Genomic DNA, 25,333 nt, shown 5'->3' on the forward strand with positions numbered 1-25,333 from the left:
TGGCAGGGTAATGCAGAGTGCTGGTTTGAATCACGAGCAGAAGAGCTGCTCTGTGTGTGAGAGACTGCTTGGGCTTCTAGATCTTTTGTCTTTGGGTTACAGTGGCAGGATGTGGCAGCAGCAAATTCATTTCCAGGCCCTGATGTGGAGGCAGGCAGTTTGGGTTAGGGTTGCTCACTTAACTCCAGCTAGCTCTGGGTTTGCATTCTAATATCCTTGCTTTTTCTCCTTCAGTAACAGAGAATAGGAAATAAAGATAAGATTCAGTTTTAGGTCCCATAATTGGACTTTTCCATTGAAGATGTTTCAGAAAGGCTTTCTACCTTCTGCACTGGAAAGGACATCAGATTTAGTGCCTGGTGCCTGCCTTGATACTGCTGTTGGCAGCAGAGTTCATGGGGAGTCAGATGAGATCCTGTTGATCTGCCTGTTCAGATGAGATCCTGTTGATCTGCCTGTTCCTGCATGGCCACCTTAGCAGATGGGAAGCTTCCCAAAAAGTGAATTGGAAAAGTAAGGAGATAAAGACTTTATTGCTCTTTGAATCACCTAGGAATGTATCTTGCCTAGTGTGTTTAAACACTGAAGACTAACAGAAATTCAGTGTTTCCTTTAGGATGTCTTTTGAAAAAAAAACAACTGCTAAAATAAAAGGCATGGAAATTTTGGGCTTATGTCCCCAGCCTCTAGGGCACCAGTTTACCTGGATGGGCAGACACAGTGGGGTTTGTGTAGGAAAGTCAAGAAAGCAGTATTAACTCAGACCTGCTTTCTTCTGTGTGTTAACTCTATGTTCCTGCGAATTTTAGGTGCAATTTTTAATTCTGAGAAAGCGATGCAGCAAGTGAGTGGCAGTAACAAAAAGCTATATATTGATCTTTGTTAGCAAAAAAGAAAAAATAGGTGGGAGTTTCACTCAACTTGTTCATATCTATTGGAATAGTATCTCAGACTGAAATTCAAGGCCCAGAGCAGTTTAAACTCCTTGCACAGAATAAGTGAATATGAAATGAAATATTTTAAAGATACAAAAAAATTTTAAATCCTACCAATTTTAAGATGAACTTAAGTCTGCTTATGGTTACTGTAAAGAATCTGTTTACAACCAGAAGAATTCTTGTCTCTGTAGCCCTGGTAGTGATCTTGAATATGTGTGTTTACTGCTAAATTTATTTTTAAATAAGATGCAATTCCTCCTTATCTTTGCCAGTTCAAGTCTCTCTGGTCTGGCCAATGCACTTCACTATCTTTCTAAGATATCATGGGAAGTTAATTTAGGGAAATAGAGCATGGAAACCTTGCCAGGATGGGGTGATAAACAGCACAGGGGCTAAGGCAGATCAGTGTAGTGGTTGGCTGACCCAGTGTCACCAAGTCTGGGCTCTGCAGGAGGAGCAGGCTCAGGCTTTAGAGGGGAGTGTGGATGTCAGCTCTGCATCCCACTCACAGCTCAGAGTCTGGGCCCTGATCTTAGAGGAGCCAGCAAAGGCCAGAGATGAGCTTCAGTGTGCCTGTGCCTGCTGGAGCAGCTGTAACTGGAAGGGAATTGTGGTCTCTTTGTGCTGGTGTGCTCTGGGATTAGGCTGTGAGATGCTTTGCATGAGGCTGAGAGTAGCTGAAGGCAGCGTGGAGCTCACATGCTGGCTTCCTCAGCAAAAGCAGTGCTGTGTTGAAGTGGTGGAAGAACATGGATTATGTTGGAGTCTGGATCTGAAATAGTGCCTTCATACTTAGGGCCTGCTTAAACATTCTGTATATAGGGCCAACAGAGATACATCCTCAAGTGTAACCTAAAAATAGCAGTATTTGTCTCAAAATCCTTTAACAACTGACTCAGATCCAGGAACCCCTCAAACTGTATTTTTTTTTTTTTGTCTGAGAGCAGTAATCAACACTGAAAGGTTCTTGAAAAAGAACTTTGTGATCTCTGTGACTCACTTTTTACAGGATAAACAGTTACATGCAGTAAATACGATTTAAGTGTTTACAGAAATAAGGAAAGGATAATGGAGTTTATTAGAAAATACAACAAGTGTTTTGGTTGATCATTAAAATTTGGCAGAAATGGTTGTGGTGGTCAACCTAGGTGTTTCTTGATCTAAATATAGCAGGTGACTAGGAAGGAAGGAAGGAGAGAGATGGAAAGATTTTTTTAAGTACATTTTAAATAAGAGATTTGTTGTTTTATCATGGCTCTTAGCCAGAAGGCAAAGAGGAGAGGAAGTGATGTTGCCTGCACACTACTCTGTCCATGCTGAAATACCAAGCAGTTTAAAGGAGAATACAAACCTTTAGAAAACTTTTGATAAAAATGTTGCTGTTTTGCTTGCCCTCAGTAAAAAGGAATAGCATGCAATGAACTACCAGGGGCAGTTAAATTTTCATTTAAGAGCAAGAATGCCAATTTTGTTTTGTGTAAACATACCCCTTTTCCTGTATTTAGTCCCCAGTCAGTGCAATGTAATTCACATTGGTGTTACTTGGAACTTCAGGCAGATGAGAGAAAACAAAGTTAAGGTTAGCCAGATGTCCTGAGTGAGGAATACCACAAGGAAGAAGTCTGAAAGGTTTCTGACACATCTGTGCATTTGGCTCTAATGCTGAATTGCAGTGGGAGTGATGGTGACCACTGTGACTGTAAAGCACTTTTGGTGAGGAACAGAGAAACAGCCTGGATTTAGTGCAGGTTATTGAGGCAAAACTTCATGATAAGGAAGTTTAAATTACTTGCACCTATTCTTCCTTTCTAGAGGCAGAATGCTACAGTTGTCTTAGCTCTTGGTTACTTGATGTATACTGAGCTGGGCATGGGTACATATTTTATAACACATAAACCTCTTCTTTAGGATAGTAACTAAGAAACATTTTATTTTGCATCAGTGAGGTTCAGGGTGTTGTGTTTTATACCTGTATTTTTCTTTACTAGACTGCAGCAGGTTTCTGTGACTGCTGTTTGTGTATAATAAACTATATTAAGAATGGTAAGGGGAGAAGCAAAGTGGAAATTCACTGAATAAATTCTCCTGCTTTCTAAGAATGCTATTTTACAATGGAAAAAAAGCAAGAAGTGCAGTGTAAACCTGAAGTTCTTAGCTGTTTGAGTACTTGTTCTCATTCCCAAATACACTTCCTTTTGCCAAAGGGGAAGTTGTTTAACTACCTAATGAAGATGTTTCTACTTTTACATACTCAGATTAACATATGGACTTCTTGCCCAGTGTTAAATTGTTGAATAGTTACCTGCTGGTGATGCAGAACCTAGAAGAAATCAACACATTAATTACATTTTTATCACCTTAGCAGAAAGGGAAAGGCTCCTAAGGAAAAACTCAGACGTGCTGCAGAATAAGCAGCCTGCCTTCCCTCCCTCCTCAGAGCTGAAGGAGGTGGCAGTTTATTGTTAAAATGGTTTAATAGGGCTCTGGAAGTCAAATAGAGCCTGTGGTTGAGGGGAGTAGGTGGTGGTTTGCTTTCTTGTTTGTGTGAACCTTGGCCTACAGGATGCAGTGTTAACAGCACAAAAATAGATTAAAAAATTATGGGGCACCAAGCAGCTGGGGGCAAGGGGAAACTCAGTAAATGTGGTGACTCTGGACCTTTATGATGTAGCTTGAGTTTTCATGTAGCATTCCTGTAAATGCTAGTGTTACCTAGTTAATTCAGAACTGCATAGCCAGTTTCTCTGTATTTGTTGAAGTGTTTTCTTTTATGCCAATTTGATTTTTAACTGTTTATTTTCTCTTTTTCCCTTTATGCAGAAAGAGTCCAGCCAACCTGCTGAATGCAAACAACAGTAATAAGGAAATACCACTTGGAAGTGATATTTGAACAACTTGTAACAAATAGTTGGATACCTGGCCTGCAGTTCAGGATATTTTATCGCTGCAGCACAATCTTATTAACAATGCTTAAAATTAATTTGTTTTAAAATGCATGATTTTCACTAACTTTATTGCTTAACATGTACAGTGGCAACTTCAATGCATTTGGGAAATATGAGGTTTAAATAAAGCACACTCTACAGCCGTTGGTACACTGTAGCTAAGTATGTCAATAGGCCTTTAGAGCCTTTTGCCCTATGCATAAGGGAATAGTCCAGACTACCATGTGAGGATTATCCATTTTCTTGCTCGACATTGAAAATCGTGGAATAGCAATGTGCTGAGAAGCTAAAGTAAATGGATTACATGTATGGTAGCTGAAACAGATAGAGCAATATGACTTTTTTGCTAGTTCCCTCCCCTGTTTTTTAATGTTTCTTGCAACCTACAGATTGAACTAGTGCTTGAGCAGCTTTAAATGTCATATTTATTATCTCAGTACAACCAGTTGAGTTGAAGTAATTTTACTTCATTGAAGAGGGTGTCATATTTGAGATTTAGTTGTTCATCTTACTATTTATTTATTCATGTTTGTAAGTACTTTGACAGAATTAGTGCTTTTTAATAGTTTTTAATATACTTGAAAAATCTTCTTCCTCTTTTGCATACAATATGGGTACTTGTAAAACAGGTAATTCAAAGTGGTCTCAATGTAGTAGTCTAGACAGAAGAAACAAACTTGCATCAAAATGACAACTCCTCTGGATGAAGATCAAAATGTAAAGGCCAAACTTGCTGTTGGTGGAAGTGGGTTGCAGCCAAAGAACCAGACAATTTCCAGTAGTCTTATTGCTTAGTGTCCAGCATGAAAGGACCTTTCACTATGAACACGGAAATCTATCAAAGTGAGTCAGTTCAATAAATCTGAAGTTTGGGTGTCTTACTTGCAACACTGAAATTATTCCATTCCACAATTTGTTTTATTTCACATTCTGAAGTCTGCAAAACTACGTTTTGTTGTTGTGTGGCACTTAAAAGTACACGTTTCTAGTTTCAGCATCCATTACCAACCTCTGGCAGCAGTTGAATAGCAGCTGTATCAACACTGTGACCAGGCATGTAGAGTGCTCCAGCCTTACCTTACACATTTGTAACTTAATACGGTGTTTTCAATTTGTACAGAATAGATAGAATATTCTATTAAAGTTGTGAAACATGATTGGTGGTGCCTGTCTGGTCCCTAATGCTTCCTAGGAGAAATGAGCATCCTGTTCTGAATGGTGGAGTGTTAAACACAGCACCTTTCCAGCTGTTTGCCCATACAGCTCCTGGCTCAACATCTCTCCTTGCCAAAAGCCAAAACAGGAGCCCTTGTAAATATAACTTGCTGGCAGTTCTTTGATGTAAATCAGAACAAACTTGCTCAATTTGCAAGCAAACAGTCTGGAATCTTTTGTAAGAGTTGGGGTTTTTAGGGAGGCAGCATCATTACAAGATTCCACATGATCCATGCACTTAGGTCACGGACTGAATGAGGTGCTGGGGGCCAAACTGGTTTATGAATGTTAAGGTACTCCCACAGCTGACCTCGCAGTCCGAAAATGTAACACTACTGCTCAGGTGCCACAGTGTTAAGGCAGGAATGAGGAAAGAAGGCAGGAACAGGGATAGGTTCTGGCCTGTATTTTAAAAAATAAGATTTTGTAGCCTAGTCTGACTGCAGTGCAGTCCGGCCAGCAGCGAGAGCAGTGTGCAGGCAGTTCTGACAAGGACAGGAATAATGAATGGAGCTTGCCCATGTGCAGACTGGCTCAGCACAGTGCAAGGTACATCAAATAGATTTGACCTGGTTTGTTTCTCTTTATATTGGAGGAAATTGAATAATAGTTCCCCATCCTCAAGCAGTACTTTCCACTACATGGTTAAACGGGAGTGCTGCTACCTGGAGATAAACATCTGCAAATTAGCACACCAAAGTAATTTATGTGCATGAATACTGAAAGGCTGACTTTAATTTTGAGAAAACGGGAAATTCCAGAACATGTGGAGCAAATGTGCCAGCATCTAGGGAGCCAAATGAGATGGGTGGGTAATGAAGCTGCCTAGCAAGATGTTCATCCTAGGGAAAGCGATGGGAAAGCTGACCTGGGATTCATTCAAGTGGAGTTAATGCTGGTTGACACAACCTAATAGAAAAACAGATCTTGTCAAAACCCAGCTGTGCTCTTCCCACTGCAGCTCTTACCAATTATGGCAGAGATGAGCAATTCTTAGACTTCACTGTTTTCACTTGCAGACTTTGTCTACAAGAAATGAACTGGTACCTGTGCAGCTCATTCCTCTTAACAGAGTATGAAGAACTGCTGAGGTGGTAGGCAGAATGTCATGGCCAGATAAATCCAGGCTGAATGGTAAATCCAGACTTGATGGAGTGTGGGTGTGCAAAAACCCACAAGTTACTGTTTGAATGAATTTATTTCTTTTTTTATATTGGTTTGTTTTGTAGACTGGGCCATGAGACAAATAAATGAATGCCTTATGTAAAGCTAGTGGCAATTTTTTAAAAATGGTGAGGTGAAAAGCAAAAATTCTATGTGCATCCATGCCTGATTGTCATCTCAGCACCCTGATAAAAACCCTGAAGTTTAGTCTGTGGGAACATGCTTTGGTGATGCAGCCTTCATGTTGGTGGCTTCTCATTTGAGGGAGGAAAAACTCCAGTTCTGGGCCTGAAAGCTGAAGCAGCTGGAAGCACTCCAAGAGGAATTCATCTGGTGTGTCACCTGCTCGGGATACACATGATTAACAGCCTCTTAGTGCCTGGGTTGTCTAGGAAGAGAGCCTTGGAGGTACTGCCCTGCTGCCCTATCTGATACAGGAACAAATGGCAAATGCTCTGCTGCCAGCTGAAACTCGGGGACAGCCTGTGGTTTCTCAGGAGTCCAGCACAGCACCAGGGTACCTTTCTGGAGATTTGGTGTTTGGGATAACAGAGCTTTCAGTTCAATTCCAGTATGTTCAGTTATTTGGGGTTCACTATTTGGTTAGGATCTGTGGTACCTGGAAAAATTAAGATGGTCTCTGTGTGTTTCCACTCTCTTCATTAAACGAGCTTTTCCTGTTTTAGAATAAAGGAGGCTGGTAATGGATTCACGCTCAGTTAAATGCTGCCTTGCTGGCAGTTCCTCAAGCAAATGAGGTCTGGCTGGGAAGCCAGCTCAGCACAGCACAGGCCGAGGAGCCCCACGCTGCAGAGGGACACGTAAGAAGAGGTCAGACTAGTTCAGCACGAGGAAATCGCTCTCTCTGCGAGCTCAGCGATGCAGAGGTGAGTTCAAGATGTGAGACATGGCCCCACTGCCTGGCATTGCATTGAGGTTGCACCACCTTATGAATTTGTGCTGGAAATATGCACCTTCTTCTTCTGAAGCATCTTTGCACCAGCACTGTTGGAAACAGCTCTAGCTCAGGAAACATCCTTCCCAGCTAAGCTGACAGGAAAGATGCAGAGGGACTATTTAGAGGACATATGCTCACAGGACAAGGAGGCTTCAAACTGAACAACAGCAGGTTTAGATTAGCTATTAGGAAGAAATTCTTTATTGAGGGTGGTGTGGCACTGGCACAGGTTGCCCAGAGAAATTGTGGATGTCCCATCCCTGGCAGTGTTGAAGACCAGGTTGGATGGGGCTCTGAATAACCTGGTCTAGTGAAAGGTGTCCCTGCTCATAGCAGGGGGGTTGGAAGGAGATGTTCTGTAAGGTCCCTTCCCACCCAAACAATTCTGAGTCTATGACAAATGGCAATGTATAAAAAAAATAAGAGTTCTGCATTCATGCTTCTTTATTCTATTGCCTTTTCCCAAGGATAAATACCTGTATTATTCCCCAACTAAAATCCACAGGGAATTGATTTTATGTCAATATCTGTTCAGGACTCCTTCCCTGGAGGTGAAGTCCTCACAGTTTTTACCTTTGCTGTCCATGTTTTTCACTACAAATCGGTGTGCAAACAACTCTGTTGCAGTAGCTGTGACCTGTGCATGGAAAAACTTACATCCTCCCTTTTTCAAATGGCTTATCACACTAATAGCAGGAAGAAATTATTTTTTTTTCCATTTGCTCATATTGCTGTCCTAAATACCACCAGCCTCTCACGGGCCAGGGCCATGAATCCTAAACAATAGATGCCCTAAGTCACTCTGGTTTGACAAGCATCCAAGAAAAAGAAAAGGGAAAAAAAATTTTAAAAAATCCAAGCCTGTGTGCTGTTAATGAGGCATCATGTGAATGAAGACTGAGCAGTTTGTCAAGTGCCAGCTTTTGTTTCCAGGCTGCCTTTCCTCTCTGCTGGTTCACCTCTCCATTACACAAGCGAAAACGCTCGCTCCACCCAGCAGCGCTGGCCTCTTGCACAAGCTGCCTTACCCTCCGCATTTTACCGTGGGAATTTGGACACCGTGTGGGGATGCCAGAGCCGGTTAATACAACCCAGTGAGCCTGTGCTGCAGCTGCCAGCTCTGCTCCACATAGAAGCCTCCTGGCTTCTGTGAGCCACCTTGGTAACAGTGCCCCACTGCAAAAAAGATCCCTCCCAGCAAAGTTTCCTTTCCCCAAAAAGCATCACCAGTGATGCTGTGGCCTCTTGCTGGCTTGCCCCCACCTCCCTGCTTTCCCCCAGCATCTGCAAGGTGGACATAACCCGTACTAGACCCATCCCAGCTTGAGAAAAAGGGCTGAAGAGAAGGGAAACGCTAGGGAAAGAAACATTCATCACAGCCTAAAGGGTGGAACAAAAAAATAATAATTTGCCCCTGTTTGGGGCAGAAACCAAACAGCATAGGATGGTCCGATCTATTACTAATGCAAGTTTTTGCATTGTGCAAATATTCCTTGTGAGCTGTTAAATTTTGTTTTTTTTTTACAAAGCAACGTCACTCTGGTTTTTGAGTCCACCTTTTAGGGATAAATGAGAACTTGCTTAGTTAATTAATGTCTGTTTGATAAACAGATCTCTGTTAGATCCCACTTAGAAGGAGGTTGGGAATTTATTTTTTTTTTAATATTGTTCTTTTATTTAACCCAATTATCTGGTCTTCCTTCTTCCTTTTCATGCTCCTGACTTAAGGCACATTCCAAACTCTTTGATTTGCCTGAACAGAAAGAGCATGAGAGAATGAAGGCTGGGTGAAAAATGTGTATTGGAGCTCCTACTAAAGCCAACTGCTGGAGTCGGTGATGGGATATAACTTGTTAGGGGAGTTACAGCACTTGCTGTAGAGGTCATGCAGAGCTCCTGCACACGAGTAAACAGTTCAAGGCGTTTTGATGCAGAGAAAAAACAATTAAGATATAACTGCTGCTGACATTCCCCTGAGCCGTTTCATCTCTTACCGCTTCAAAAAATCAGGGAAAAACAAATTATGCACTTTCAATCTGAGATTTATATAGGCTGAATTGTTGCTTAGCGTATGAAAAGATCAAAAAGGAGATCTTTGAAGACAGATTGCCTACAAAGAACACTGGACTGTTATTACATTAAAAAAAAAAAAAAAGAGAAAGTTTAATAAGCACAGTTCAGGTCAAAACGTAGGCAAGTGCGTGTGTGCAATAAAGTGTTTGCAAGGGCTGCTTGCTCAGGCGTTTCAAAGCCGGGCAGCAGGAGGGAAAATCGCGGAGCCGGCGTGTGGATCAGCAGCAGCAGCAGCAGTGCAGCATTCCACATGTGCCCCACTCTGCACCCGGAGTGCCGACTCAGACTCGCTGGAGCTGCTTCTGCTGGAAACTCCTGCGGTCACAGGGATGGCCTGGCTGCTTTGGGGATCTCCTGGCCAAGGAGCAGAGGGGATGGAGCCCTCTTTCCCTCCACCTGCAGCTTCATCTTGTGCCTTCTGGGGAGCAGGTGTTTCAGTCCCTTTCACCCAATGAGGCTGCAAATAAACACTCTGGGACTGAACCCCTGGGAACTGATTCTGTTATGGCTGGGGACAGCAAACCAGCAGCGCTCTGAACGTTCACCCCACCTCACAGTGTGAGATCAGCACCGTTCCTGAATCCAAGCAGGGGTGGGGATCACCCCTGTGGGTGCTCCTGGCCCTGGAAAAGAGCCATCCATGACCTTGCAGCATCCCTAGGAGATGGAGACCAAAATGCAGAGCTGCAGTGGGCATCCAGCTCCAGCAAGCCCCTGGCAGAGCCTGGCACAAGGAATGCTGCCCCCAGTCTTGTTCGCTGCCTCTCATCCCCCTGAGCATCCTTCCTCCACACCTGGCCTCATCTGCGGGCGCAGGGCAGGAGGAGGCAGAGGAAGGAGAGCAGAGAGAGGAAGAAGAGGAGAGAGAGGAAGGAGAGGAGGCAGCCCGGCCTCCCTTCTCCTCCGCGGTGTGCGGCAGCCTCTCCCAGCACCCAGCCCGACCAGTACGCGGGGTTTGCCGGCTGCGAGGAGCCCGCCAGCAGCAGCATCTCACTGCGAGTCCCATTTCAAAGGCAGCCCTGATGAAGACGTTGGGGGAAGGCAGAGCAAACAGACACCGTAATTGCGGTGCGCGCTTTCTCATCTCCGCGGCGAGTTGCAAAATGTGCCGCCTCCTCCCTTGTCAGCCGGGCTTTAATTGGCTTTAATGAAGAGGCAATTACATGATTTCAATTTTTAATTAAAGGGGGTGTTGGTGCAGGGGAGGGGGGTCCGACCCCCTTCGAGCTTGTCAGTGGCACAAAGGGAGATATCTGGGTATGGTTTTTAGGGGGCTCCTCCCTCATCCCCCTGGGCAGGGAGGGCTTCATGGGGGCTCTGGGCTGTCTGGCAGGAGCAGATGGAAGCTAGATGCCTCCCAGCCACGCCGCTGGCAATGGTAGATCTTGCCCCAGCACCCCCAGGCCAGCTGCAATCAGCTTTTTTTCTCTTTTTCTTCTATCTTTATTTTTTTTTCTTTTTGTGCTAGAGCCAGCAGATCAAAGGGGCAGCAAATAGCTTTAAAAAAACCCAAAAACAAAACAAAACCCAAAAAACCCCAATCAACAAAACCCCAAAAAGCCCTCCCAAGCCAAACCAAGCCCTCCCCACACACTGCACCAGCGAGAAACACCTCCTGGATAAAGTGCTTGATGCATGTGGGCAGGAGGAGCTGCTGGGGTGGGATGAGTGTCTGAAAGTTAAAGCAGACCCACAACTGGGAGCTGGTTTTATTTTTTATTTTATTTTATTTTATTTTATTTTATTTTATTTTATTTTATTTTATTTTATTTTATTTTATTTTTATTTTATTTTATTTTTATTTCTTATGCCAAGCATCAGGCAGCTGCCCTATGATAGAAACACCTTCCCTATGACCCCAGACAGTGAGCACCAAGGAGGGACTGACCCACCCAGCTCACTTGTTCATTCTTCCTGTAGAAACCACCTTGTCTGTCTGTGCTAAAGCATGACTGGAGAGGGAAAAATGGAGGCACGTGGTAAAAATGTCCCTCGGGAAGCAGTGATAATTGCAGGGCCCGAGCTGCTGGCTGAGTGTCTGTGCTTTATTGCTCTCTCTGGCAGCCAGGCAGCAGGAGCTTTGGCCTTGACTTGGTTCCATGTGCTGGGATGTCCTCCCTCATCGTGTTTCAATAAAACACAATCACTTTACGACTTCCTCTCGACAGAGATAAAAAGTCATTCAGAGGAGAAGCTGGCGGCGCTGCGGCTGCGCTGCGCCCTCGGCGTTCCCTCCGCCCCAGCTGCCACTGCCAGCCTTGCCCTTGGCTTGCAGGGAGCGCCGAGCTGCTGGCCAGGCATGGCTGGGATGCCCAAGGTGCCCACAGAGCAGCTGGCACAGGCAGGAAGGTGGCCAGGCCTGCACTATGGCCAGTGCCACTCCACGGAGCCCCAGGGAGGGCAAGGGCAAGATAAAAGGGAAGAAAAGGGGAAGAAGGCAAGGTCCAAGGTCCTTGTGAGCAATGATCAGTTCACCTGCTCGTCAAATATAGCTGGAGCTGGCTGGCGCTGCTGTGTGGGCACGCTGAGTCACCCCTGCTGCCGGCCAGGTGGGAGAACAAGGTCGCCTTTAGCCAGGGAGAAGGGAAACCTGCCTTTTGAAACAGCTGGGTGGGAGCTGGGACCGTCAGCACTGAGCCAGCAGCCTCCTCCCTTTGAAGGTTGGGGCTGAGATTCTGCTGCAGGCTCCGTGCCAGCCCCCTTTGAGCACAAACCTCCTCCCTGCCTTCCCACTTCCTTTGCCCTGGGGTCCCAGATGCTCCACAAAAGCTCATCGCCCTCGCTACCCGCAGCAATCATCGATCACGGCATGGTTTGTGGAGGGGACTGCTTTACAGTGACCCACAACCTGTTATCTCCCAGAGAAATGCATCTGCTCCCACAGAGACAGCTGCTTCTCCATCCCAATACCGAGCTTTCTCACGAGATGAAGGCCTTTCCCCCCTTTTTTCCCTCATTACTGCTGGATGAGAAATCACTTGATCCAAGGTGACATGCAGCAACTGCTTGCAGAGGATGAAAACTGCCTTCCTGCAGTTCAGGCTGGGGAACAGGGTACCCTTCCCTTGGGGCAACTTCATCCTCATCCTCATCCTCACCCTCATCCTAATCCATCTGTGAGCAGCCTTCACTGTTAGAGCCTGGCTTCACACCAGAAGCAGAAGCAGCGAGTGAGGCACCAAAGGACAATAAGTGGTGGAATGGCTGTGGCTAAAGGGGATTTCTGGCTGCAGGTGTGGTTGTGCTTCTCCTGCCCCTGGTCAACACTCAAAGAGTTTTCCCATGGAGGAGACAACCGGCCCTTGACAGGCAAGTGAAACAGGAGCAGCCATGAGTCACCAAAGATAAAGGTCAAGCTCAGCTCGTTATCAGCCATGGGAGAGGCTGTGGCTGGGTGTGCTGCAAAGAAATGTGCTCAGAGGCCAGCCAGGGCCAAAAATCCCAGTGCCATGGACACCTCTGCCCAGGGGACCAGCCCAGGGGTGCTGGTTTTCTTCTTCCACTGCCCATTTCCCAGCAGCATCCGGTGGTGATGATGGGTTTCAGTGTGCTGTGGGCCAGGTGGCGCCGGCAGGGTGGCTGATGGGTGCTTCAATGAGCTGTGGGTGCTGGAGCACCCACACAGCTCCCACAGAGTGCTTGGCTCTTGTCACGTGTTCCTGGAGTGCCCACAGATGAGTCCTGTCCTCCGTGGCAGGAAGAAAAGAGGTGTTGTCACTGAAATCAAACATTTTTCCTCCTGCTCTCGCACAGCTTCTCACTTGAAGGTCTCATGAGGAGAGTTAAGGCTGGAGATGTGCCATGTGCACACTCCCCTGTGCCTATGGGAGTCCAAAAAGGCTTTCAGAAAAGCCTTGGCAATGAGAGGGGGCTGGCAGCGTCTGTGTCGGAAACTCCAGCCTCGTTTTCCAGTATTTTGGCCAAATGTGTGATTTGCTGTTTGTGTCCCTGGGTTACTGCTCTTGCAAACAGGCACAGTCATGGACATGCATGTCCCCTCTGGAGTGCCCTGCCCGTGGCCTCCCCGGCCGCTCACAGCGCACGAGGGCTTTTGCTGCAGCCCCGGATCCCACGGCTCTGACCAGGGGTTTCCAATTATGGGAAATGTGTCCGGTTCCATGCCTGACTCCTGCTCCAGTAAGGCTGGAAGAATGACTTAGTCATCCTGGCTGCCTGCCAAGCCTTTTAACTCGTTTTGCTCCGTTTGGAGGTTATTTCCGGGCTCCAAAGGCCAGCAGGGCTCCACACTACAAATGTCCGACAGCCGATAAATGGATTGAGGAAACAAGGAATTTAAAGCACTTTATCCCTGCTGTAGCAACCCTGCTTGCAACACCTCCAGAGAAGCTCAGATAAACCCATCCTGGGTGGTAAATGCCAGTCAGTGCCACCTGTCCTTGGCTGAAGAAAAGACCCCTGTTCTAAAGGACACCAGTAATTTGGGAATAATAGCTAAGATTTTGTGATATTTGCCCCAGCCAGCTCTCAGTGATTATCCACAGAAAAGGAGTTTATGTGTTTTAAGCTGTCACACAGTGTTAGAGATGTCCTGAGTTTTCAGATCAATGCAAATAACTTCCTCCCCACCCCTGCAGCTGTACCAGAGGCTGGGATGGAGCCCCACTGAGCTGACAGAGGACATGCAAAGGGGAAAGTATGGGACCCAGGTTCCAGAGGAATCCCCTGGGAAGGGGGAACAAAACTGCCCCAAATAAAGCAGCAGGATGCTCTTGGCTGAGCATAGCATCTCTGTCCTGCTCCCCCCGATCCTCTGTGACATGGCTTTATCCCCCATTCATCATTCCACTGTAACCTGGGCTGCCCTGCCTCCAGGGAAATCTATTTTTGGCTCGTCCTGGGGGAGCAGAGCCTGGCCAAGGTTACATGCTAAGCACCCTCATTTCCTCCTCTTAACTGCCTCCCTGCTTTATCACAAACTTTCTCCCTACATCTTTTTTTCCACTCGTAAATGCTGCAGTCACTGGGCTCCCACACTGCCCAGGGCCACTGGGCCACCAGGCTCAAACCCATCTCCTAGAACACTGGCTTTTTGCTCCCTCCACAAAACACACAAAGGTTTCCTCAAACCCATTTCTCCCTGCCACCGAATTGTAGTTTTTCTAACAGAGCAGGAAAAAAAAAATCCTCAGCTTTTTATGGCTTAGGATTTCCCTTTCACACCTCCTGGCTCAGCCAAGCAGCACAGGGACCACCAGGAGGAGAATGACAGCATCACTGATGCTTGCCCAGCCCCAGCTCTCAGCCTGGTGGGACATGCCCTGAGCTACTCATTGCAAATATTTGCCCAGGTGGGGCCAGGTGTTTGAGTATGAGGTGGGCTGAGTAACCAGCAGGAAAGAAGAGAGTTTGACTTTTACATTTTAGCCCCATTGGCAAATATTAACTTGAGGAGCAAGCGGACTCCTGCTATCCCCTGCCACACGAGCCACGAGGCAAAGGACAGGTACAAACTGGGAGGCACATGGAGCTTATAAACACCAGCATCCACAGCTCAGGACTACTGGGCTCACTCCAAACCATTTCATTTATTTGGTGGTAGGAGTGGGGAGACAAATCAGCTTAGGTAAGAACTAGGAAAACCAATCAGAACTGGAAAAATACACATTGCTGATTTCCATTTTTCATTTTATCTAATGTTTTTAGGATTTTTTTTCTCCCCCATGGCTTTCAGATGTCACTGAATGACCTGAAGTTGATGCCTAGAGAGTATTTATTGCATTTTAATCCACCATATGAGACCCCTGTTTCCCTCCAGCCTTCCTGAGCACTGGCAGCCAGGCAACAGAGCATCCTCAGCTCCCACTGCCTGCTCCAGCAGAAGCCTGGTCATGGCACAGGTTCAGTGGGGGAGCAGCAGGGTAATGGTAGCAGGTAAAGATCACAGCAGTGGAAACACTGGCAAGGAGGTAAAAGCCTCAGGAGAAAATAGAAAAAAAATCTTAAACCCTCATCTAAACTCCTTCCCTTCACATCTACCACAGTGCAGTGTCCTGGCTTCAAAAAGAAAATTTGGCAGCCAAAGCACAATGAGAAACACAGTATCAGCTCTACCACCCGGTCTGCCACACACACCCCAGCTGTCCAGGAGGGAAAGGATGCTCTTTCCCCTCCAGCTACTTCCCACAGCCTGGCCCTGGCCACTTCTGGGAATGATGCACTGGAGGAGTTTCTTTTTGATGTCTTTCCAGCCCTCCTGGAGACAGGAAACATCCCAAAGCTGGACAGTACCATGACCTTATATTCCCCCCAACTCCCTAAAGTTTGCTGATGTTGTGGTCAGGCAGTCCTGTGATCCTTTTCAGTGTTTACTCCAAAAGTTTATATACTGTAAAAAACCCCAAAAAAACAGGGAAAATTCAGAATGTGGGGGCAGGAGGATGTGCCAAGAGGGAGCTCAGTGCTGTGCTGTCAGGACAGCCAGGTGGGGACACGGGCCATGCTGCCCTGTGTGACACAAGACATCTGAACCTTCCACAGTCTCCACACACAGATTACGACAGGACAAAGATGGTTTAAAGCCACTTCCTGGATCTTGGCAGATTTCGAAAGGACAGGTAATGTGGAGCAGTGACCTTCAGTATGCAATGTCAGCGTATTTCTGCAAAGCCTGGCCCCTCACAATCTCCAGTAAAAGCACAGCAGGGTAATAAAAGGCTGCCTGGCAGCAGGCAGGCAGTGCCAGGCTGAATGGCATGAGCTGCAACCACCAGGGACTTCCTATGCAAAGAGCTCATCAGTGTCAACCCAGGCTGAGGTGTCAGACATTTATTGTTGCTGCTGAAAATAAAGATATCCCAAATATGTGTCCCAAGAGATTTAGTATGAGAAGTTGAATCCTTCAGCAGGAGAATGTCCCATCATTTTAAAACTGTGAGCTGTAGCCTAAACCATCTTCTGAGCTCACAGGACATGGGAAAATGTTGACAGCATTCAGAGGGGTCAGTAAATAACCTCACAGTTCAGGGCAGGGCTTGGCAAGCCACTGGGTGGGCTTTCCATTCCCTTGGCAGAAGGGGAAGTACTGAGTCCCCATGGGTCCCACAGGGCCCTGCCATGGGGTTCTGTGCTCCCCACTGACAGCTCAGCGTCTTCATGGATCCCCCCATGATGCTCAGTGTCATGGTTTAACACTGGCACAATGCCAGTGCCCCCATGAAAATACCTTCTCCCTGGTTTCTGCTGTGAGATGTGACCAGGAATAAGCAAAGCAGGCTCCTACTTAGGGAAAAAAGAACCAGAACTTTATTAACTACTCTACAACTACAGACCCGAACTCTTTCCCGCCGGAAACCCAAGAGGACCCTCCCAGGGGAGAGCCCTGCTTTTAACCCCGTGTTCTCAGAGGCGTGTCCATGTCTCAATGGCCAGGTTAAATGCCAATATTAAAGCCTGAATATCCATTGGCCAAAAACACAGCATCCCAAAAAACACATTTCCTGTCAAACCACCACACTCAGCAAGCTGCTTTGTGAAGAGAATTGTGAGAACAGGCTATATTGAGGTCCACCAGCATCTAAAGAGCAGTCCTGGACCAAACCCAAACTGTGGGGTCAACACCTTCCTCATCTGCATGAAGATGCACCCAGGCTCCTCCAAGCCAGGCCAAGCCACACAGGGATGTTTTTACCTGTTGTATTTCTGCCAAACGGTCTTGAAATTGGGCCAAAAGGCTCAGAGATATGGGTATTAGGAGGGGCACCAACAGCTCAAAAGACCAGATAACACAAGACTTCTTTTTCCATTTTTATTTTAATAACCAAACTAAACACCTGTACAACATCCAAAGCGGGGAACACACTACACACACAGTCATGCCCAGGCTGCTGAGAAGAGACAGAGCAAAACAGCCCCTCTTCCCCCAGTTTTTAATCCCAGTATGGAATTTAGGTGCCTGGAGTTGTCCTAAGCAGGTTTGATTTGGCACATTCCCACCCTTATTTGGCTGTCTGCTGCAGAGCACAGCCAAGGACCGGCTGACGGGAAATGACATCTTTTCTTCCCAGCTCCTCACAACTGCTCCATGACTGTCTGCAGCAGTTTACAACATGTAATGGTAACACACTGACTCAGTGGGATGAGACATTTCAAGCTTCTCAGGAAAAAAGAGTCTTAGTCAGATAAATATTAGTAAATTGAGCAAGCTGGGCGACGTGCTATTGCTGATTAATCCATGGCTTGCGTAGGGTACAAAAAAAGGATCTCCCAGATTGAGCAAAGATGCTTCCTCTGATGCCCTTGTTTAAATTAACACAAAAGCTCCAGCCTGGCTGCCTATCATTTACTGTAATCACCTAACAAACAGCCTGGGTGGCCTTCATCCCCCGGGCTGAGACCTTTCCCAGTGATCTGCCCCTAAGAGAAGAGCTTCTTCACCTGAGCTTGGCCATCTTGGAGCGATGTACCCAAGCTCTCTGTGATTATGGAAAGGTCTGAACATCCCCAAGGGAGACTGAGCCCCCTCCCAGGGCATCTCCAATACGGGTAGCTGGCCCTGATGTGCTCCATGCTGCTCCAGGAGGTCTTGCCCACAGAGGGACTGGCACCCACCAGCTCACCAGCGGAGTTTGGAGGGACCCAATGACACCAATTTGTCCCAGGGCATTTCTGAAGGAAGAGAATATTAAGGAACTATAGCCAAAAATTTCCCAGAGATACTCTAGAACAGTCTAAAAAACAAAAACAAAACCCAAACAAACATACAAAAAAGCTCCTAAAAACAACAACAACAACAACAACAACAACAAAAACCACCAAACACAAAACCAAAAAAAAACTAAAAAAACCCAACCAAATATTTTAAGGAGTATAAAGATGTGAAAAAAAATGGAATAAAATGGGAAAAACATGAAAAAGCTCTGCTCATCACAGACTTTCCCCAGTAACAACCCACCCTTTTAGTTTACAGCTATTTAGGGTTTTTTGAGTACAGGTTTCCTTGGAGACCCAGTGGTCACTGTACTGAGCTCCAGCTAAAAGTGCCTGTGGGTACAGCTACGCCCTAATATAAACATGGAGGGCAGCAATTTACAATGCAGGACCATATGTTCCTCTGTTACTAATCGACTTCAGCTGCCAGGATTACAGTGTCAGTCCTGTAAACCAGCTTTTTCCCCTACAGATGTCATGTTGAAATCATTATAATAAAAGCAATTTTACAGCCTTCAGTCTGCACTTCCCTCTGCTGCTGAGAAGCCTGCATTAATGCCAGAAAAATTAGGGGTCCTTCTCCTGGGACAGAGCCCTGGGAGAGGAGATGCACAGCTCCAGGATTACAGAGGGACAGGGGGAACAAACCCAAGGCAGCTGCAGGAATGCCAGTACCCTGCAATGGCTAATAGCTGCAGCTCCTGCATCTTTTGGGAGGGAGATGCAAAGTTTGGGCCAGCTGGAAACCTTGGTGGGATAAATGCATGGCTAAATCCCACAAAAAGGGCAGCAGGTCCTATTGATGGGCCTGTGGCATTAAATTGAGAAAACCCCCAATTTTTTGGCATTTTTCCTCGGTGTGATCCCGATCCATCCTCATCCCTGACCTCAAAGCCCGGGCTGCTCCCGGCGGTGCCTGCCTGGCTGCCGTGCTTTGTTACCGTGACTCACAGAGGTAGCTACGGCAACCCGATGCTGCCGGCAGCAGGGCACTGACGCCTCCCTCGGAAACAATGATCAAACCAAGCCCTCCTCTGGAGCGGGCACTCACTGCAGAGCCATGGGGCACGGCAGAGCCATCGAGGCAGCCTGCAACAGCTGGCACCACCAGCCCATCCATCCATCGAGGCTGAGTGTGGCCATCCCATCCCACACCCATGAAATCAGCCCTGTACACAACACACGTACAAGCACCCACCCCTCAGTGGCTGAATGCTGGTCCCTTCTCCTGGGAGGAGGATGAAGCCACACTTCCATGCCAAATTGCCATTTAGGCTTCTAAAATGCCCCTGGTAAAGTGGAGATTGCTTTGGGGCAGAGCAGAGGGTGGTGCCAGCACCCCTGGCAAGTGTGGGAAGAGGGAGATGGCCGTGTGGGACAAGGCTCCTGTGACTGTCAGTCTGCTTCCCATCACCTTCCTCTGCTTCACACTCCTCACTGGGTTATTTTCCCCCTCTTCCTAAGAACAGAGACAAATTCCTAAATTTTGAGTTTCCTGGAGATGTCCTGTATTTGGGGGGCAAGGAAGGGCCAGTGCCTGATGATTTTATATTAAAGGCAGCTTTATATTAAAGGTGGTTGTGTTTGGGAGCTCACACACTGTCAAGGAATGGCCATGGTAATGTGCTGGGCTGCAAGAAAAACATCCCTTCTCTTTCTCTCACTGGTAACACAGCAAACAACTAAACCCAAACTAAAGGGAGGGACAGGTTCCTCCCAGCTTGGACAGAGACAGCAGCAGCACCTGAGCTGCAATCACCCAAAGCTCCCATTAGCTGCAGCTTGGTCATGGCCCTTAATTATCAAAGCCATCCACTGCCCACACATACTCACAGCACCCTGTGACACTTGTCCCAAGCTTTGGTGCCAGGCTAGGATGCAGGGCTGCCTCACATCTCTTACCCCTCTCCCCAGGTGCTGAGGTGAAACCAGTGCCCTCTGTCAGCACTTCACCAAAGTTTTAACCTTATTTAAAAAATAGGGCAATATAAATATTTTTTCTTTCCTCAGGAAAAATTAACACTATATTCTTGTATCAGCAGTGACCAGCTACCATGGCAAGCACTAGGATTAGGGCTGTGCTACTTGCTTGTAAGGAATTGCCACGTTTCCTGGACCAGATGGTTCTGAGCTCCTTGCAGCTCTCCATTCTTTCCTGAGAAATGTTCCTGTAGGAAATTGCTCGTGGTTTGGCTCTGCTGCCCATTGTGGATTCAGCTGCAGTCACCTTTGCTTTCTTTTACATCAGTAAATGTAATTAAATTTTAAAACCTGCTTTAGGGAATTTCTGCATGGTCACAATGGCAGAGACCCTATGGTACTTTACTAGATTTTCTTTTTATTCTTTTATCCACTGAACTAACCCATCTTAGGTAAAAACTTTGAGCCTTCATACAATGGACATATGTTCAAAACTAGGGTCCCCATTCAGCAAGAACCTACCTTCTTCTACTGTGAGCAATTTTTTTCACTTTTTTTCCTTTTTTTTCTTTTTTCCCTAGCAGTTTTCTAATTTGGCCAGTATTAAGGCAAGTTTACTGAGGTGACAGCTGGGGGAGGCTTTGAATATTTCAAAATGATGGATAAATGCAAAAGAAAAATCACCCAGATGAAAGCAAAAGCAGAAAGGCAGAGACCAAAGTGGTCTTCTGACCCTGCATCTACAAGTTTCATGTAAAAGGAAATTCAGGTTCTTTAATGGAACTTTTGAAGCAAGGTGTGCACAAACATGCCCAAGTCCTGAAGCCTTTCCACACCAGGAGCCTTCCTCCAGATGTTCCTTGTATGTTCCTGACTTGCTGCCTGTTTTGTTTTTTTTTTTTTTCTCTTTTTGAAATGGTGTCCCATTTCCTGTGCACAAAGACCATTCCCTGTTTCATTTTGGGGCCAAATTGAAAATATCCTATTGATTTCTGCTTAATATCCAGCTCTGCTCCTGGTTGGCTCCAGCTCCTTTATTTTTATGGGGCCTTTTGGTCAGAAAGTGGTTTTACAGAGCAGACCAGCATCTGCCCTGAAAGTGTAGTTGTACAACCTAATTGTAAATCAGTCTGGGCTGTTCCCCTCACTGAAACAAAATAAATCACACTGAAAAGTAGGATAAAGTGCTGGTTCTCAGGAAAAAGCCCGCAGCTCTTCACATGCCAGGTGACAGCCCCACACATGTTCTGCAGCTCTGCCCTACCCCACAAGCAGGGATGGCCACCGCGGTCTTCCCAGAGCAATTCCCAGCCCATCCCTCCCTGAAAAGCTCAGCCAAGCCCTTCCTGGCTCATTCATCAAGCCCAGGAGCATCACACAGCCCCCAGCTCTTTTCGGACCCTCCCCACAGATGTGCAGGCTGCAGCGCATTATCAAAGCGCGGCCTTAGATTCTGGCAGCCGAGTGATTTGCAGCGGAAATGGGTTTGGCTCTGGCTCCGATTTGTTCTCGGGAAATGGGCCTCTGACCCTGCCGGCTCTCTGGGAGCGCTGCCAGCCCTTCAAAGGGGCCGGGCCCTGCCCTGCAAGCTCACCGCTGGGGCTCGGCTTGCCAACACCTCTAGGGGTGCCGGCCAGCCGGGGAAGGCGGTGGAGGAGAGCAGCGCTCAAAGTCCGAAGGGTGATGCTGCACAAAGTACGTACCTGAGCCAGTGCTGCTGGAGAAACAGCGAGAACAAGCTCATTAAGCACAGCCCTGCCCTTGGCTGGAAGCTGGACCAGCCCTGTGTCAACTATCGTAAAGGAGTGACAAAATGAAAGGTGTCCAAGAGGAAGGGACCGCAGCCTCACACGTGCCTCTTAAATATCACCTCCAGCTGCCACAGCCTTTCCTGACTTCCCCCTGGCGCTGGGCACTGCCCAGGGTGTAACTGTGGTGCCTTCCCTGGAGGAGGGAATGGGCTAGGGGGGAAAATGGGATAAGCCCAGTGATTGCAGTGGATAAAAAAAAGGGGAAGCAGTATTAAGGCAAAACTGGAGAGGCGGGCTGCCCTCGGGAAAGGACGAAGGAAGGGCTGATGGTGATGGTGCAGAGCTGGTGGGATGCAGGGCTTCAAATGAAGCTGGTGGGCTTGGTCAGGCCCTGGCTGAGTCTCTTGGGGTGACCAGGGGCTGGACTCAGAGCAGATGTCCATGGGACATGGCAGAAACGCAGCCTGGGTTTGGCTCACGCCCCTCTGCCCCAGAGAGAGAGGATGCCAGGGCAGGCCCAATGCTGTGATGATGCCCAAACCCAGGCCCCTAGGAACAGTGTTGGGAGCATCCTATGCCCCATTAGGGATCTGGGAAGTGGCAGGGAGTGCTCAGAGGGGCAAGATGGGGGCTGTCTCAGATCACAGTGGCCCCCTCTCCCCCGCGGGCAGAGGAAACACGGGTGGGGAGGGCAGTGGGCAGGCAGGATCGGGGTCCCCTCATACCGCAGCAGCAGCGGCACAGTGGAAGCCCCCGGCGTGGCAGCCCGTGGGGGCGGCACCCCCTCCCCGCAGCCTGCCCACCCACCCGGGGCAGCCTCCAGGACCCCCCGGTTGTGTCCCGGGGCCGCTCCCGTGGCGCAGCCCCCGGGCAGGGGCGGCCGGGCGGGGAGCGCGGCCCGGGGGGCGGGCGGGAGGCGGGGCGGGAGGGGGCGGCGGGCCGGGCTCCCCGGGGGAGGCACCGGAAGGCGCCCGGCGCTGATTCATTGCAATAAATTGTTCCCATCGCGGCGGGGCTCGGTCATCGCCGCCCGAGCAGCAGTGGGAGCAGCAGCCGGAGCCACCGCCGGGGAGCGAGGATGAAGATGCAAGCCGAGGTGATCCGCGAGGGCGAGCTGGAGAAGCGGAGCGACAGCCTTTTCCAGCTGTGGAAGAAGAAGCTGGTGGTGCTGACCAAGGACAGCCTCAGTCTCTTCCCCGACGGGCACAAGCGGGCCAAGGGCAAGGAGCTGGGCTTCGGCTCCATCCTCAAGGTGGACTGCGTGGAGCGCACGGGCAAGTACATCTACTTCACCATCGTCACCAAAGACCGCAAGGAGATTGACTTTCGGTGTCCGGACCAGAGCTGCTGGAACGCCTCCATCACCATGGCCCTCATCGACTTCCAGAACAAGCGGGCCATCCAGGACTTCAAGAGCCGCCAGGAGATGGAGCAGGCGGCGGGCACCCAGGAGCGGCGGCTGGCCCGGGCGCCCTGAGCCGCCCGCCCGCCCGGCCGGCCCGGCCCCAGGTGAGCCCTCCCGGCCCCTCGGCGCTGCTGCCGCCGCTCTCCGTGGGCTTTCCCCTTGATCCTTTACAATTATTCCCTCCCCGGCGCCCGCTTCGCGCAGCCCGACGGGCGCGGGGCTCCGCGCTCCCTCCTGGCCGGGCGCGCCACGAACCGCGCCGTGCTCGCAGCCCGGGGCTTGCGGGACACGGCCCTGTCCCGAGCCATGGCGGGGACACGGCCCTGTCCCGAGCCATCGCGGGGACACGGCCCTGTCCCGGGCCATCGCGGGGGTCTGGCCCCTTCTCCGATGTATGGCGGGGAATTTCTGGTGGGAGCCGCGCTTCTGCAGTGGGCCGAAAGAACGATGTGGGGGTGGTGGGCAATAAGAAATGGCACTTGGCAGTGCTTTCCTCACAGAATCTGCTAAAAAAAAGGAATCTGTGAAAATAAATGCTCAATGCTTCCTCTCCCTTTAAAGCCCCCCATTATTTTTTCTCCTGTTGCTTGCTGTGCTGCTTGTTTAACTAACCCACTTCTCTTGCTACCTTTAGAGCATACCACTGGATGATAAACCAGATCGAGTGTCTTGGACTGAAATGGGACAGGGTACCAATGAAGGAAAGCAAAGAAGAGAGCTGGAAGCAGCTTGGTTTTCTCCAAGCCCGTTGTGGCTGCTGAGCAAAGAGCCCTGAGCTTTGCCTGAGATGCATAAAGAAAAACCAAAGACTTTCATACAGGACTTCTAGCAAAGCGTCCACGTGTTTTGAGTGGCACAGCTTTGTGAACTATTATCTTCTATTTATGAGATGCAAGGAAGATTCAACACTGACTGGTGGTGTTAAACACAATTTAAATTATTTGTAGTATCTATATTTGTATTTATTTTGTTGAATGTCTTTCAGCAGTTACTGGTCTTAATATTGCTTTTGCATTAATGTGTCCATTCCAAATAAATTACTTGAAATGTTCACTTTTTATTACTGTACTCTGGGCTGCAGTAACTTTTGTTGAGGCATATTTGTGGATACAGGCAGCGGTGAAGTGGCTTAAAAAGAGTGGGTAAGGCTTGGCTTTTTGGTGCCTTGGACTGGGCAGTGGGAGGTGGAGAAAGCCCAGATAACCTGTTTGTGTTTGACCTTGTCTCCCAGCCAGGGAGGGAGAATGTGTTGAGGTTCAGTTCTGGTCAGTGGTAGAGATAGAAAAGCCTACCACAGCTTGCAGGTCTCCTCTGGAAGCTCTTTCCCACTGAATCCAGTAATGGCAGCTGCAGAAGGCACAGGAGCTCCCTGCCATGGGAAAATGCTGCTCTCTGCGAACGCCCTGCGTCCTCCCCAGCCCCCATAGCTTAGTGCTGTGCTAAGGCACAAAACTGGATTCCTGGTTTTGGAATGAGAGCGCCAACGCTCCATGGATTCCTCAGCTTTGTAGCAAAGCAAGCTGAACTCGCTCTCCTCTCTTCCTTCACCTCTGCAGTCTCTAGACAGAGTTAAATTTCTCCAGGATAACTGAAGAATGGAGGCAGGATCTTTTCCCATAGCAGCCGGACCAAGAAACTTGGAGAAAAATTAGCTGATTTTTTGGATAAAATTGCTGAAGTTTTTTTTTTTTTTTTTGTGAGGCTCAATTCTCAGTAACTAACCTGGGCTTCCTCGAGAGCAATGCTGCAGCACACGACTCCATTCTGTGAGTGTAGCACACCAAGTACCTGCTCCAAACTTGGTCATTTCCAGCAGGTAATTTCCCCTTCCCAATATCAGCACAATTCTTGCAGGAGACTTTGTACTAGAAGAAGTTGCAAAGTATGTAATTACGTAAGCCTGTAGTGAGAGCAAGGGATAGTCCAGGGAGGGGAAAAAACCTGGAAGGAGGGTTGGCCCAGTTTCTGGAAGTGGCAGGGAGGCTCTGGCACTGCAGCCTGGTACGTCAGGGCTTTGCATCCTCGTCCCTCGTTGCTGGCAGCTCATTGCACAGGCAGGGTTGCACATGACTGAGCTGTGGATGTAGCAAACCTCTGGCCACAGCATTGGAAAGCCTTTGGCCTCAGTGCCTCCTCTATCCTGAGAATGCTGGAGATGCATTAAATGCAGCAAAACAGGGCTCAAAAGCAGATGTGTTTCACCCCTTGTTTTTTTCTTTGTACCATTTCAGAGCACTGAAATCAAAGGCCAAACCAGAGCAAAGGCACTGGCTCCTAATCCCTTCAGTTTCAGTGAA

General features: G+C 48.2%; 2 protein-coding genes across 4 annotated transcripts in view; both read left to right on the plus strand.

The window, feature by feature from the left end:
- NAP1L4 (nucleosome assembly protein 1 like 4) overlaps positions 1 to 5,040 on the plus strand; it is a 28,704-nt gene extending 23,664 nt beyond the window's left edge. For all 3 annotated transcript variants that reach the window (XR_008534423.2, XM_054634595.2, XM_054634597.2), the window contains one exon: positions 3,759 to 5,040. Coding sequence is in view for 1 of the 3 variants with exons in the window: in XM_054634595.2 (XP_054490570.1) it covers positions 3,759 to 3,797 (39 nt within the window). In the remaining 2 variants the exon portion in view is untranslated. The remainder of the gene's footprint in view (positions 1 to 3,758) is intronic.
- A 17,526-nt stretch (positions 5,041 to 22,566) lies between these two features.
- PHLDA2 (pleckstrin homology like domain family A member 2) lies at positions 22,567 to 24,104 on the plus strand. The gene is made up of 2 exons (XM_054635575.2): positions 22,567 to 23,140; positions 23,671 to 24,104. Exon 1 carries the CDS (start codon positions 22,710 to 22,712, stop codon positions 23,106 to 23,108), a length of 399 nt encoding a protein of 132 aa, XP_054491550.1. The 5' UTR covers positions 22,567 to 22,709; the 3' UTR covers positions 23,109 to 23,140; positions 23,671 to 24,104.
- The last annotated feature ends 1,229 nt before the right edge of the window (positions 24,105 to 25,333 follow it).

The sequence above is a fragment of the Agelaius phoeniceus genome, chromosome 6 (genome assembly GCF_051311805.1).
Source record: "Agelaius phoeniceus isolate bAgePho1 chromosome 6, bAgePho1.hap1, whole genome shotgun sequence".
Taxonomy (NCBI): Eukaryota; Metazoa; Chordata; class Aves; order Passeriformes; family Icteridae; genus Agelaius; species Agelaius phoeniceus.